The 14,128-nt window shown below is 38.5% G+C and overlaps 1 protein-coding gene across 2 annotated transcripts in view; it reads left to right on the plus strand.

The window, feature by feature from the left end:
* INTS7 (integrator complex subunit 7) overlaps window positions 1-14,128 on the plus strand; it is a 90,784-nt gene that overhangs the window by 42,595 nt on the left and 34,061 nt on the right. For both annotated transcript variants that reach the window (XM_081824834.1, XM_081824835.1), the window contains exons 8-10: window positions 4,141-4,258; window positions 9,685-9,819; window positions 12,620-12,717. In XM_081824834.1, the coding sequence (XP_081680960.1) occupies window positions 4,141-4,258; window positions 9,685-9,819; window positions 12,620-12,717 (351 nt within the window). The remainder of the gene's footprint in view (window positions 1-4,140; window positions 4,259-9,684; window positions 9,820-12,619; window positions 12,718-14,128) is intronic.

The raw sequence follows: 14,128 nt of genomic DNA on the forward strand, positions 1-14,128 counted from the left end.
ACCCCGTGTGGAGTCTCCAAACCCAGCAGATCCCTTCAGTGCGCTCCCACTGCTCCTCCCGGGGGAGGAAGGGGAGTCTCCCCGGATCTGCCGCTTGTTGGGTCCCTGCTGGAGGAGCAGTGGCCCGACTGTGCTGTGGATCATGGTTTACGGCAACCCCGAGCTGAGAGCCCGCTCCTCGGCTCCGTCTCTGCAGCCGGCTTCCCCGGTCTGATACCTGGGAGCTCTGTCGCACTCAGGCATCCCTGGTCTTTCTGTGACCCCGAGGGTCCTGAGACCACACTGTCCCATGAGGGTTCCACCCCCCACTTAGCCACTGGAGTGACGTCCCTCAGCGGAGCTGACTTCTAAAAGTTCCGATTTTGTGCTCCGCTGCTCTATCACTTGCCAGAAGCGGCCGACGGAGGCCTCCTCCCCCGCCGTCTATCCTCCCGAATATAGCCTCGGATTCACTTCTCCGCACGTCCTACCTTCCAGAAAGTGGTCGCTTTTCTGTTCAGAGAGTTGTTGCTCTTCTTTTCTTCGATCTCCTGTTGAGTTCGTAGGTGTTCAGAATGGTTTGATCCCTATCCAGCTGAATTCCTGGGACCAGACGAAATCCAGGTCTCCTACTCCTCTGCCATCTTGCTCCTCCCCTGAACTGCTCTTCAGGGTAGTAGCTTGTAGGGCTTGCAAAGCTCTTTGACTCTCAGGAGCTTTTTATTATTACAGACAATAAATGTCATTACCCCCACTTATATTTTATTTTAAAATTATTTTTTATGCCAGTATGTTCATGTGCAGAATTCAAAAGCTGCAAAAGGATATATATCATAAAGTATTTCCCACTTACTCTTCTGCCATCCACTCACTCCTTTGCCCAGTGGCAACCAGTGTCTGATTTCTTATATGTTTTTCCAGAGATGTTTTATATGAAAGCAACAATTCTGCAGGGCGCCTGGGTGTCTTAGTCAGTTAAGCATCCAGCTTGTGATTTCAGCTCAGGTCATGATCTCCTGGGTCATGCGCTTGAACGGGGTCAGGCTCTGCACTCAGCGGGGAGTCTGCTTAAGGTTCTCTACCCTCTCCCCTTCCCCCCACTCACACACATTCTCTCTCTCTCAAATAAATAAATCTTAAAAAAAAAGAAAGAAAACAGTTCTGTATAAATCTTTACCCCCATTTTACAGACAAAGAAGTTGAGACTCAGAGATTTCAGTAATTGGCTCAGATCACAGAGATGGTAAGTGGTAGAGCCAGAATTCTGATGCAAGTCTTCCAGTTAAAAATCTGTTACATGTCAGTTCCAAATGCCTGGTAGATATTTCTTCTTGGATTTCATATCTCTTCCTATTTCTGTCCTTCCTCTGAGATTAGCTTATCTCCATAAATTCTCAGTCTTCATAAATGGAGTCAACATTCTCTGGTCATCAGGTTTGAAATTTTGTAATAATTATTGAATCCTTCTTGTTGATTCCCTTATATGTCATCAGTTTCAAAACGCCTCTCATACTCACCCTCTACTCTCCATTCAGACCTTCAAGCTGTAGTTCAGGCCATAGTCCATCACCACCTGCCTGGATTAATGCCCTAGGCTATAGGTTGGCTCTGTGGCCCTCACCTGTTTATCATTGCCAGAATAATCTTCCCTAATGCTTTCGATAACATAATCCTCTCCAGTGGCTTCCTTTTTCCTTTTCCCATTAAACTTAAATTATTCTGACTAACTTCAAGGCCAACTTTAATCTGGCCTAATATTCCCTGTTCAGCATTTCTCTGTCTTGCCCTTCGTCCCTTTTGGACATATCTCCTGTTAGGCCACAGATAAATACTCCATAATCTGGCCTAACCGCCACACTTCTTGTTTGCTTTGTCTCCATCACTGTCTTCCCTTCCATTACCAGAAACCTACTTTGTCTTTCAAGGCCATTTCCATTCCTGCCATGATTATTTGTTCCTGCTGCGGTTTTTGTTATTAGCTAGGGTTTTCTTTCAGTTGAAAAAGTACACATGCACCTGATAAAAAATTCAGAGTTTAAGGTGCATAATGAGTGAAAACACGTCTGTCTTATAAGTCATCTCTTCTCTCAGCTGTCCCCTGCAGAGGTGGTCAGTGTTACTAGTTTCTTATGTATTCTTCTGAATTTTGTCATCCATATACAAGCATGTGTATGTCCTTTCTATTTTCTGTATGAAAATGAAAATACAGTTTATGCACGTTCTGAACCTTTTATCACTTCATAGTACATCTTGGGAAACATGTGGCATTAATACTTACATCTGCTTTCATTCTTTCACCAGTTATGTGGTACTGCACATTAGAGTTGTTTCCAGTACTTTTACTGTCACTGTTTACACTGCTAATTGACGAGTTTGTTAAAAAAAATAAAAAATCATCATTGCTCACAATGATGATACATTTCTAAAAGAGGATTTCTTGGGTCCAATAATACATACAATTAAAGTTTTTATATGTAATGCCAATTACCCGCTAATGAGGTTTACGCCATTTTACCTTTCTGCCGGTGGTGTGATAGCAACTGTTGGCCCACACAGCTTTCAGTACTGTGTCCTATTAAACTTCACTCTTGTCCGGTCTGGTGAAAAAAATCTCTTATTTTAAATGTTTCAAATTATGAGTGAAGTTTAGCATCTCATTTTTAAAAGGCATTTGTATAAATTTTATCTGTGAACTCATTTTTCTGTTGTGTTGTTTGCCTATTTGCTAGTAAGAACTTTTTATGTACGAAGGTGATTGGGCCTTTATTGACCTTACATGATATGAACATTTTTCCCAGATTTGTCAAATACCTTTTTACTTTTTCTTTTCCTATATTAGCCCTTATTAGTACTTCTTACAGTTTTAGTTTTTATTTGCCATTAAAAAGAAACAAAAGTCTAGTTTTATTTTACCCAGATGGCTGGCCAGTTGTCCTTGAGCTGTTTATTGAAAAGTCCCTCTCATTTGAAATGCCATTAGCGTATATTAAATTCTGTGTATTTGAATCCATTTCTGGAACAAGTTTGCTCTCATTGATTTCTTTGTCCATGAGTAGAAAAAACTTCTTTGACTTCTGTAGGTTTATTATACATTTTATATTTAGTGGAGTTTGTTTTGTCCCTCATTATACTTCATCAGAATTTTTCTGGATATATTTTGATTTTGATTTTTCCATATGATCTCTAGAAACAGATTATGTAAACCTTTCCACTCCCAAGATTGTGTTGACATTCTTATCTGGGACATAATAAATCTATTGTTTAACTCTTTCTGAAATTTTATTTTTGATTTTTTCCCTAGTCTTTAAGTTTTGCTATTTTCTGAAACTTTGTCTTTGTGGGAGAATGGGAATTAGTTTAATTTAGCGGGGCAGTTATTTGACCACTTATATGATATGTCCTAAGAGTTGAGGTGCAGGATAAGGCAAGAGTCATTGTAGTACGAGCACTTACCCATAGTTGACATTACTGAAAGAAACACGAGCATCTTGTTTCTGGTCTTCAGACCACATTAGTCAGGAGTAGAGTGGATGATCCGAAATGGAGGAGGATAGACAGTGCATTCACTTACATACAAGATAGACTGCCATGCTCTGTTATTTTTTAAAAATATAGATATATGAACTAATACTCGTATCTCTCCATGAAGTGAAGTACAGTGGAGGTTCTGCTTGTGTGGACTGAATAATACTTAATTTCCAGTGAGCCTAATAAAAAATCAGTCATGCTGACCTTTTTTTTTTTTTTAAATAGACTTTATTTTTCAGAACAGGTGTAGATTTACAGAAAAATGGAAAAGATGGTACAGAGGGTTGCCACACACCCCACACCCAGTTTCCCCTGTCATTGGTCTTTGGCATTAGTGCAGCACATTTGTTAAAATTAATAAACCAATGTTGGTACATCATTATTATTAACCAAAGTTCACTCTTTGTTCTGGTTGCTTTAATTTTGCTTAGGGTCCTTTTTCGGTTCCAGGGTCCCATCTAGGAAACTGCATTCAATTTCACCAATGTGTCTCCTGATGTTCCTCTTGGCTGTGGCAGTTTGAGTGAAGTTTTTTGTCGTAGACAGAATTTTTCTAAAAGCCAGAACATTTAAAACAAGTGGACAGTTTTAAGATATTTCAACTTCTGTGTTCCCTTTTCTTCTGTATTCCAGGCACTCTGTGAATGTGCCCTCCAGACTCCTTATGACAGCCTGAAACTCGGGATGCTGTCTGTCCTTTCCACACTGTCAGGGACCATTGCCATCAAACATTACTTCAGCATAGCTTCAGGTAAGGAGAAGAAGGGAGAGGACATATGGAGAATGTGCTAGTCCCTTTTCTCATGTTGATGGTTCAGGTTGTTTCTTCTGTAAAGCCTTAGAATCCAGAACAGTTTCAGTCTTGTACTCTGTTATATGCCAGTGACTTATCTGAAAATGATTTCTTCACTAATGCCTGTGGTCATAATATTTTGCATCCTTGATCATAATTCAAGGGTATTGTTTTTTCTAGATTTGCCCTATTTTGAATTATACGTACGTGAAAGAATATTTTTGAGGATACTTAACATAGCTCGTTTGCTTTTGTATGTCTCTGAGTCAAAGTGCCCTTTGGATTTAAGTACATTTCAAAGGCCAGATGGTGGTGAATTTTAAAAGCAAATGTCATATGCCTGCTTTTAGGTATGTGTTATCTCTCTGGAAAATGATTAAAAGAAAACTTTACCCCAGTTCAATAACGCTTTCCTAGTTGCCTATTGCAGATGGTTTAACTTCAAAATGCCTTAATGAATGCCCGGTGAGGAGCTTGCTTACCTAACAGACACAGCTAAAGTGTTTTGTTTTGTTTTAATGCAGGTTTTGTGGGATCTGTATTGCTTCCTATTTTAGTCCATTAATTTGAATTGAAGTAGCTAAGAATTACCATGACCCTTTGTCCTTTTTATGGCTTCACAGCCTGTGAACTTAACTGGGTAGAGGGAATTCCCTGCCATATATATAAGGCTTGATAGGAAGATAAAAATACCTGGCACTCTGTTTGCCAGGCCTCCTTGCCAGCTAGGGCGCACACATGTGGCCTGGACTCAAGGCTCATGTCATACCACAGGCTGAATTGGGAGCCAGTAACGATAAGAAGTAGGGAAGTGGGAGAACCCGGTCTAGCGCTACAGCAGTGACCGCGGCCGCACCGTTTCCGGGGTCCGCCCTAGCAGCGAGCATTTGCTCTGTCATGGTGCCTCTGGCAGCAGTATAAGCCGTGACATCGAGGAGGTAATACCTTCCCTGAACTAATTCTGTGCGTGGTTCGGGCTGTGATCTTGGTTGATCACTAGGCTGGCCTTTTTCCTGTCCATTTTCTGAACTTAGTTTTCTAGGCTTTCCAGTAATTCTGTGAGGTATTTCTATGTCAGTTATCTACTGCTTTGCAATAAGTCACCTCAAAACTTAGTGGCTTAAGGGACATGTAGGTGGCTCAGTCGGTTAAGCGTCTGCCTTCAGCTAAGGTCATGGTCCCAGGGTCCTGGGATCGAGTCCTGCATCGGGCTCCTTGCTCAGCAGGAGCCTGCTTCTCCCTCTGCCTGCCACTCCCCCTGCTTGTGTTCTCTCTCTCTGACAAATAAATAAATTAAATACTTAAAAAAAACTTAGTGGCTTAAAACCATCACCATTGTATTTGCTCTGATTCTGCATATCAGCAATTTTGACTGACCTCAGCTGGGTGCTTTTCCCAATCTCACGTGGGCTTTTACTCTTAAGACTGCAGTCATCTCGGGGTGCCTGGGTGGCTCAGTCATTAAGCGTCTGCCTTCGGCTCAGGTCATGATCCCAGGGTTCTGGGATCGAGCCCCGCATCGGGCTCCCTGCTCCGCGGGAGGCCTGCTTCTCCCTCTCCCACTCCCCCTGCTTGTGTTCCCTCTCTCACTATCTCTCTCTCTGTCAAATAAATAAATAAAATCTTTAAAAAAAAAAAAAAAAAGACCGCAGTCATCTCGAACCTTGACCATTCTGGATGGTCTAAGGAGGCCTCATTCACCAACTGGAGGTTGAAAGGCTTTCAGTGGAGCAGCTTGGTTCTCCTCCATGTGCCTCAGCAGGCTAGCTTAGCCTTGTTTACATCATGATCTCAGGGTTCTAGCAGGAGCCAAAGAAGGAAGCCACCAGCACATAAGCTCTTCCTAGTCTTTTGCTTGCGTGTTTTTTAATGTCTCAATAGCCAGAGCAAGTGACACGGCCAAGCCCGGATAAGTGGGGAAATAAACACCTCTTGAGGCAAGGAATTAGAAAATTGCATTGCAAAGGGGCATGCCAACAAGGGACCGGATATATTATCACAGCCCTTTTTATCAATAATCTATCATATACCCATTGTACTTTTGAGAAATTCTTTTCCTGCATAAATCAGCCAGTCTCAGTTTCTCAGCTTATAGTTAATATCTTTGACTGACATCCTACTTTAAAAGAGCTGCAAGAGTATTCATTGTATCTTATAATTTGTAAGTGTCTTCCCACAGAAGGTCTCATTGCTTCTGTACAAGTAGCCTTTCAAGCAAGGCACATAGAAAGGAGTTTATAAGTATTAAAATTGAGGCTTACAAAGTTTCGATGATATGTCCAAAATCACATACTTAATGACATGCCTTAGTCTAGGCCTGAACCCAAAAGTTCTGATCCAGTGTTCATTTTTATACTAAACGGGCCTAGAAGCAGAATGACTTTCTTTTTCATTATTTTTTAATTCCAAAGTCATTTGTAAGCCTCTGTCAGGTTATAATATTCAAGCAATTCTCGAGCTTCGTCCTTTTATTGAATTTTAAATTTTATTAAATTGCAGTTTGTATATGGAATTAAGCAAAAGGCTTAAATAACCAGACTAGGTAATGTTCACAAGAAATTAAAGTCAAGGATTTTCCAAAATTAGGTTATTTCCATAGGCAATAGTGAATGTTTAAGTATATTTTCATTGATTAGATTTTTTCAATATAAGCAGGATCGTTTGTAAAACAAACTTAAATTTAGTGTCTAAATGATCACTAGCAAATGGCTCTTAAGCATATAAGATGTTCAGTATCACACATACCTAAGAAAATGCCAAATAAAACAGCACTGAAATACTTTACCAATCCATCAGATTGGCAAAGATTCAGAAGTTTGATAACATGCTGTGTTGACAGTGGTGTGGGTGAACAGCCACTCATTCATTGCTGGTGGGGTTGTGAATTATTAAATGTCTGCATAGGTGATTTGGAAATATCCATCAAAATTACAAATGACCCAGAAATTCCACTTCTAGGAATTGAACCTACTAATATATTCACACATTTGAGAAATGACAGATCTATAAGGTTATTCATAGCATCATAGTATGTAATAGCGAAACATTGTCCGTCAGCAGGGATGTAGTAGCATAAAAAAAATCCATCAATAGGGATCTCATTAAAGAAATTATGATACACAACTGCAGTAGAAGTCAGTGTCATTTATTAAAGAGAATATATGGCATGGAATAATCTACATGATATGTTTAAAAGGCAATAAAGAAAGATGTAAAACTGTGGAAAAAGGAAAAAAAATAGAGAAATGTATGTGCTTGCAAATGTATAGCCTCTGGAATGATACACAATGATAACATGGGGTGCATGAGGAATACTCTCCATTCACTGACTTTCTAGCTTTTTCTACTATTTGTTGAACCTTTTAAGCCAGGTGAATTTATCTGAGTAAATAATTTTTAAATAAATAAAAAATTAAATTAAAAATAGTTTTGTCCCTAAAACTGTAAACATAGAAAAATGCTGCAAAATATATTTTAAAGGCAGAATATTGGCTATTATCTACTTATTGTGATTATGTGTGACTTTTTAAATTTTGATTTTTTTCCAGGTTTTCTATGATGAGTCTTCATAGAAAAAAGGAAAAATGCAAGTTGCAAAACATGTTTGTAAATCTATTAATGAGTCTGTATTGTCCAAATCATATGGGCAAGACACAGAACGGAGGAAATACAAGTTCCATAGTCTTGAAAAAACTTTTCTAATATTTTGCCTATTTTTTTTTTTTTTAAGATTTTTTATTTATTTACTTGACCAGAGAGAGAGACAGCTAGAGAGGGAACACAAGCAGGGAGAGCGGGAGAGGGAGAGGCAGGCTCCTGGCTGAGCAGGGAGCCTGATGCGGGGCTCTATCCCAGGACCCTAGGATCATGACCTGAGCGGAAGGCAGACACTTAACGACTGAGCCACCCACGTGCCCCTATTTTGCCTATTTTAAAAACACTGAGGGTTTACCTGAGCTAGTACTTTTATGTTAAACTGGAAAACACATGTCCCCCACTGCCTGGGATGGTCTTGGTTTATGCCTGTTGTAATTAGGAATCGTGTCCCCTTCAACCTCAAAAAATATGATCACCTTTGGTGTGAGAGGCAAGGTTGAAATTGATGGAAATTCTGGAAAAATAAGCAAGAATGGAAAAGGAAGGTAGGAACAAGAGACTGCTAAAAAGCTGAAAAGCTTTAATCTCCTGATTCTTGTTAAAGTTCATTCACTTATACCTGAGAGTTTCTCTACTATAAATAAAAATAGTCACAACGTAAACCTTACATTACAGAATTTCAAGTGTGAATTTTAAAAGTTGCTGCAGGGACATCTGGGTGGCTCAGTCGGTTAAGCGGCTGCCTTCTGCTCAGGTCATGATCCCAGGGTCCTGAGATCAAGTCCCTCATTTAAAATCTTAGTTATGCCCTACCCCTAACCCTGGGCTTCAGTTTCTTTTGTAAAAATAGGGCATTGAATCATGTGATTCCAGAATCCTTCCCAGTTCTAAAATCATGAATTCTGGGGGCGCCTGGGTGGCTCAGGCAGTTAAGCATCTGCCTTCAGTTCAGGTCATGATCCCGGAATCCCGGGATCAAGCCCTGCATCGGGCTCCCTGCTCAGCGGAGAGCCTGCTTCTCCCTCTGCCCCTTACCCTGTTCATGCTCTCTCTTTCGCTCTCTCTCTCAAATAAATAAATAAAATCTTTAAAAAAAAAATAAAAATAGGACACCTGGGTGGCTCAGTTGGTTAAGCAACTGCCTTCGGCTCAGGTCATGATCCTGGAGTCCTGGGATCGAGTCCCGCATCGGGCTCCCTGCTCGGCAGGGAGTCTGCTTCTCCCTCTGACCCTCCCCACTCTCATGCTCTCTCTCTCTCATTCTCTCTCTCAAATAAATAAATAAAAATATTTTTAAAAAAATAAATTAATTAATTAATTAAAAAAATAAAAATAAATAAAACCATGAATTCTGTGTAAACCTTTTGCAGTATAACTATCTGCCAGCCATTGAGGTGGGAAAAGCAAACTTAAAATTTTTGTTTCTCTTTTTCTTTCCTCTCATGAAGGTAAAGTTTATCTGATAAGAGGCCTAAAATTGACTTCCATTTTAATGAGAATCCATTTGCACTCCCAAGATACGGTCTTTAGTTGTTTTGGCTTTGCTGTGTTCCTTAGTCAATTTTTATTAATATTTTTGTGGCAAAGTCCTATATTATTTTAGATCCCAATCATTATAAACTATTAGGACATACCTATTCTAAGTTCCTTGACAGGAGAGACAGGAATGATGGTTTATGTTGATGATGACTCGAGTACAAGTAGATGGAACAATGAACCTATATGTTGAACTGCTTTTGAACTTTATAAGTGGACTAAGTCTGTGCTACTTTTCTCTTTTTGTTTAGGAAATGTGGGTTCTTCCCCTAGATCCTCTGACTTGGTCAGATTAGCCCAAGAGTGCTGTTACCATAATAACAGGGGCATTGCAGCTCATGGAGTACGAGTCCTAACTAATATAACAGTCTCTTGTCAAGAAAAAGGTAAGTTTGATCAGGACTGATACTATGTATAAACTTTCAGATTGAAGTTTGGGTGGAATTGTGTGTGTGTGTGTGTGTGTGTTTAATCTCTTCTTTTTAGCATATATGCTTTTATCTATCGGTTGCCTCTAAAGTCTACTTAGAGCAGGTTTTCTCAAAACTACTTAGTCCTATGAAAAATAAAAACATATATATGAGGACCTTGGGATTGGGATTATGAAATTGAAAGGTTTCATAGAGCATTGCACATTTCCTCCCAGTGCTTCACTTTGCATGCATGGTGCTGTGGATACGGATCACTTTTGACTGCCCTGTGGTATGACAATTTGTTTGCATGTACAAAAACCTGGAAAATTGAGGAAGAAAGTACCTTAAGTTATCAAGGGGCTTAAGTAACAAATAGTTTCACCTAGGGGCAAATGAATTAAGAGAGTAATATGAATTAAATTTGCCTAGAATTTGTCTCTAGGTATTTAAAGCATTAAGCTCATTTGTATAATTTAGGATGTGAATAGAAAATATGCTTATATTTTATTTTATTCCTAATATTTTTTACCTAAAGACTTGAATAAGTTCAAGCTGGTATTCAAAACAGAAATGTATTTTGTTTTTTTGTTTTGTAGGATGTGAATAGAAAACAATGCTTATATTTTATTGTATTCTAATATTTTTGACCTAAAGGCTTACATAAGTTAAAGCTGGTGTTCAAAAACAGAAATGTACTTTGGATGTTTCTTCTGTTTCGGTGTTTATTTTGCTCTTCATTAAGGATCGTAAGTGGGGATCTTACCACACTAGACGTCAGCACTGCTCATTCCTAGTACCTATTTTTTCCTAGCACCCTGACCTTCACTAGACTTAACACTGTCAAGCCCTACACTAACTCAGGTGACATTCCTTTAAAATTCTTCTTTAAATGCTGATTCTTATTTGAATAATTAGTCCTGTTTTATTTTTGATATAGTAATGAGTATTTTCTACCATGTAACAGAAAACTGTATGTTCTCAAACCTCATATATATTAACCTTAATATGGTTAACAATATATTCAGAATTCTCTAGAACTTCTAGAGAAATTCGAGCCCTAAGGTAGTAGAAAGATGCTATAGTACTGCTATTACATGAGACACCTTAAGGGGTTTGTTCTTTGTGGTCTGACTTAAAATATTAATAAGGTTATGTGGGGTTTTCATTACTTCCTAAAAGGGTTTCAATTTTCATTAGAAAGTTACATTGTAGGTGAAAATGGACAAGCATAATTAATGCCTAGTTAGGAAGATTAAAAATTTATATCTAGTGAGGAAGATTTATGTCTGGTTAGGAAGATTTATGCCTGGTTAGGAAGGTAGTACATGGTTTGCTGTTCCTAGTAGTTTCCTCAGCTAAGCTGGTGACACTGTTTTCAGCTATGCTTTATTTATACCTTTGTGGCTGTAGCTCTTGATTGAACATAGGTATACATACCTTTTTTTAAAAATATTAGTTTCAGGTGTAGGACATAATGATTTGATATTTGTATATATTGTGAAATGATTACCACAGTCTAGTTAACATCAGTCACATACATAGTTATAAATTTTTTTCTGTGATGAAAACTTTTAAGATCTACTCTCTTACCTTTCAAATATGAAATACAGTATTATTAACTATACTCGCCATGCTATACTCATTTTATAACTGGAAGCTTGCACCTTTCAACCCCCTTCTCTCATTCTGTCCACCATCTGTCTCTGGCAATCACCAATCTGTTCTCTGTACCCATGAGCTCAGTTTTTCTTCACTTGTTTGTTTTAGATTCCACATGTAAGTGACATTATATGGTATTTGTCTTTTTCTATCTGACTTACTTCACTTAACATAATGCCTTCAAGATCGATTCATGTTGTCTCAAATGGCAGGTTTTCCTTCTTTTTATGGCTGAATAATAATCCATTGTGTATCAGTACCATTCTTTATCCATTCACCCACTGGTGGACTCAGGTTGTTTCCATATCTTGGCTATTGTAAATAATGCTGTAATGAACATGGGGGTGCATATGTCTTTTTGAGTTAGTATATTCATTTTCTTTGGGTAAATACCCAGAAGTGGAATTGCTGGAGCATATGGTAGTTCTATTTTTAGGTTTCTGAGGAACCTCCACACTGTCTTCCAGAGCAGCTGCATCAGTTTGCATCCCCACCAGCAGTGCACAGGGTTCCCTTTTCTCCACGTCCTTGCCAGCTTGTTAATTCTTGTCTTTTTGATAATAGCCATTCTAACAGGTATGAGATGAGATCTCATGGTTGTTTTTGATTTGCATTTCCCAGATGATTGGTGGTGTTGAGCATCTTTTCATGTACCTATTGGCCATCTGGATATCTTCTTCAGAAAAATTTCTCTTCAGGTCCTCTGCTCAGTTTTTAATTGGATGGTTTGTTTTTTGCTATTAAGTCATATGAGTTCTTTATATATTTTGGGTATTAATCCCTTACCAGAAACATAATTTGCAAATATTTTCTCCCATTTTCATCTTGTTGATGGTTTCCTTTGCTGTGCAGAAGCCTTTTAGTTTGATGTAATGTATATATTTTTAGAATCGTCAGTATAGTAGTGGAAAAATAGAAGTCCGAAGATAGCCTTTACATTTCAGAAGTAATGGCGCGTGTACTTTTTCAGGAAGGTTAACTTTACACATAACAGTGTTTCTTATATCTTCGACTCCTTAATGGTTTTTTCTTCTAAGTGTGTGTGTGTGTGTGTGTGTGTGTGTATTTAATCTTCTCTACTTGACCACTGTAAAACTTAGTGTTTTTCCTCTAGACCTTTCAGCACTGGAACAGGATGCTGTCTTTGGCCTGGAATCCCTTCTGGTACTTTGTAGTCAAGATGATAGTCCAGGTGCTCAAGCCACTTTAAAGGTGAAAATATCACTTATCTTAATATAATGCCTGTTTTTATTGCCTAAACTAGGGATTGGCAATCTCTCTATAAAGGACCAGATAGTAAATATTTTAAGTTTTGTAGGCTATATACTCTTTGTCACAACTACTCAGTTCTGCAGTGGTAGGATGAAGCAGCCATCGGCAGTGTGTGAAAGGGAACGGATAGGCAGCGTGGTGGTGTGGCAATAAAGCTTTATTTATAAAGCCAGGCCAGAGTTGGCCAAAGGGCAGTGGTTGGTCAACTCCAGTTCAAACAAACATTTGCCCTTGATCTTCACTTTCAAAACTATCATGTTGACCATTGTTATTCCAAAGGATAGACAAAGTAAAAATCTGAGCTTTGGCTTATTTTGCCATCAGTTGAGAGTGTTTATTAAGTTGTAGTAAATACATATGAAGGTCCTAGACAATATAAAGCAAAGGGAAATAGGCAGAGCTCCTGCACTTTAGGAAGTTTATAATCTGAGGTGACACTGGTAAGAGATATTTAAGGTTTATTATTATATTTTTATTATATTTAAGATACTAGAGATATTTAAGACTTTCAAAATGTGAAATGAGACTACTCTTACTGGAGTGAAATATGAAATATAATTTGTGATGGTAAAAATTAAGAAAAGTGGGATTAATAGAAGTAGAAAGCTACTAGGTAGACATTGGAGATTATAAGAACGATAGCTTGTCTAAGGTGTGATTTGAAGGAAGTCATTACTTAGTTTAGCATGTTAAGGAAAGGTTTGATGTCATAGTGATGAACAGTAAAGATATTAATACCATTAAATAAAAGCTGGTAAGAGGTGGGAAGGGAAGTAGGCAACATGTGTTTGGCAAGTGATTCATCCCCGGAATCCCTTTGGAACCACAATAAATTTATTTAAAAGTTTAAAAAAGAGAAAGAGAAAGAAAACAAACCAAATCCTTTTCCCACCAATTGTAGGTATCAATAAAACACTGGACTGAACACAGTGGGACATATATAGATGATCACAAAGGTCCCTGTGTTAGAGGAGTTTCCCATCTAGAGAATACTGACATTTATCTAAGGGACTAGAATAGCAAGCAGAACGCACTAAGTTCCTTGGTGTAGTACAAACACAAGTGCAATTCTAATGAGAGGACAGAGTTGGGAGTGATGCCTTTCAGCTAAGGATGTTAGCAAAGACTTGCACAAGGAGATGTCATGTGAGTTAAGCCTTGAAAGATGGTGTAGAATTTCAACACTGAGGAAGGATCATTTGAACCCAAGGGACTACTGCTACTAAAGGCATGAAAACGGAAATGTACTTGTTATGTTGGAAGAATGGTGAATAACCCACTGTGGCTAGATGATATAATATATAAGATTGGAAAAATTGTTTGCAGCTCTGTCATGGAGTATAATCAAATA

Source organism: Leptonychotes weddellii, chromosome 6 (genome assembly GCF_054177405.1).
Source record: "Leptonychotes weddellii isolate Sample4059 chromosome 6, ASM5417740v2, whole genome shotgun sequence".
In the NCBI taxonomy this organism is placed as follows: Eukaryota; Metazoa; Chordata; class Mammalia; order Carnivora; family Phocidae; genus Leptonychotes; species Leptonychotes weddellii.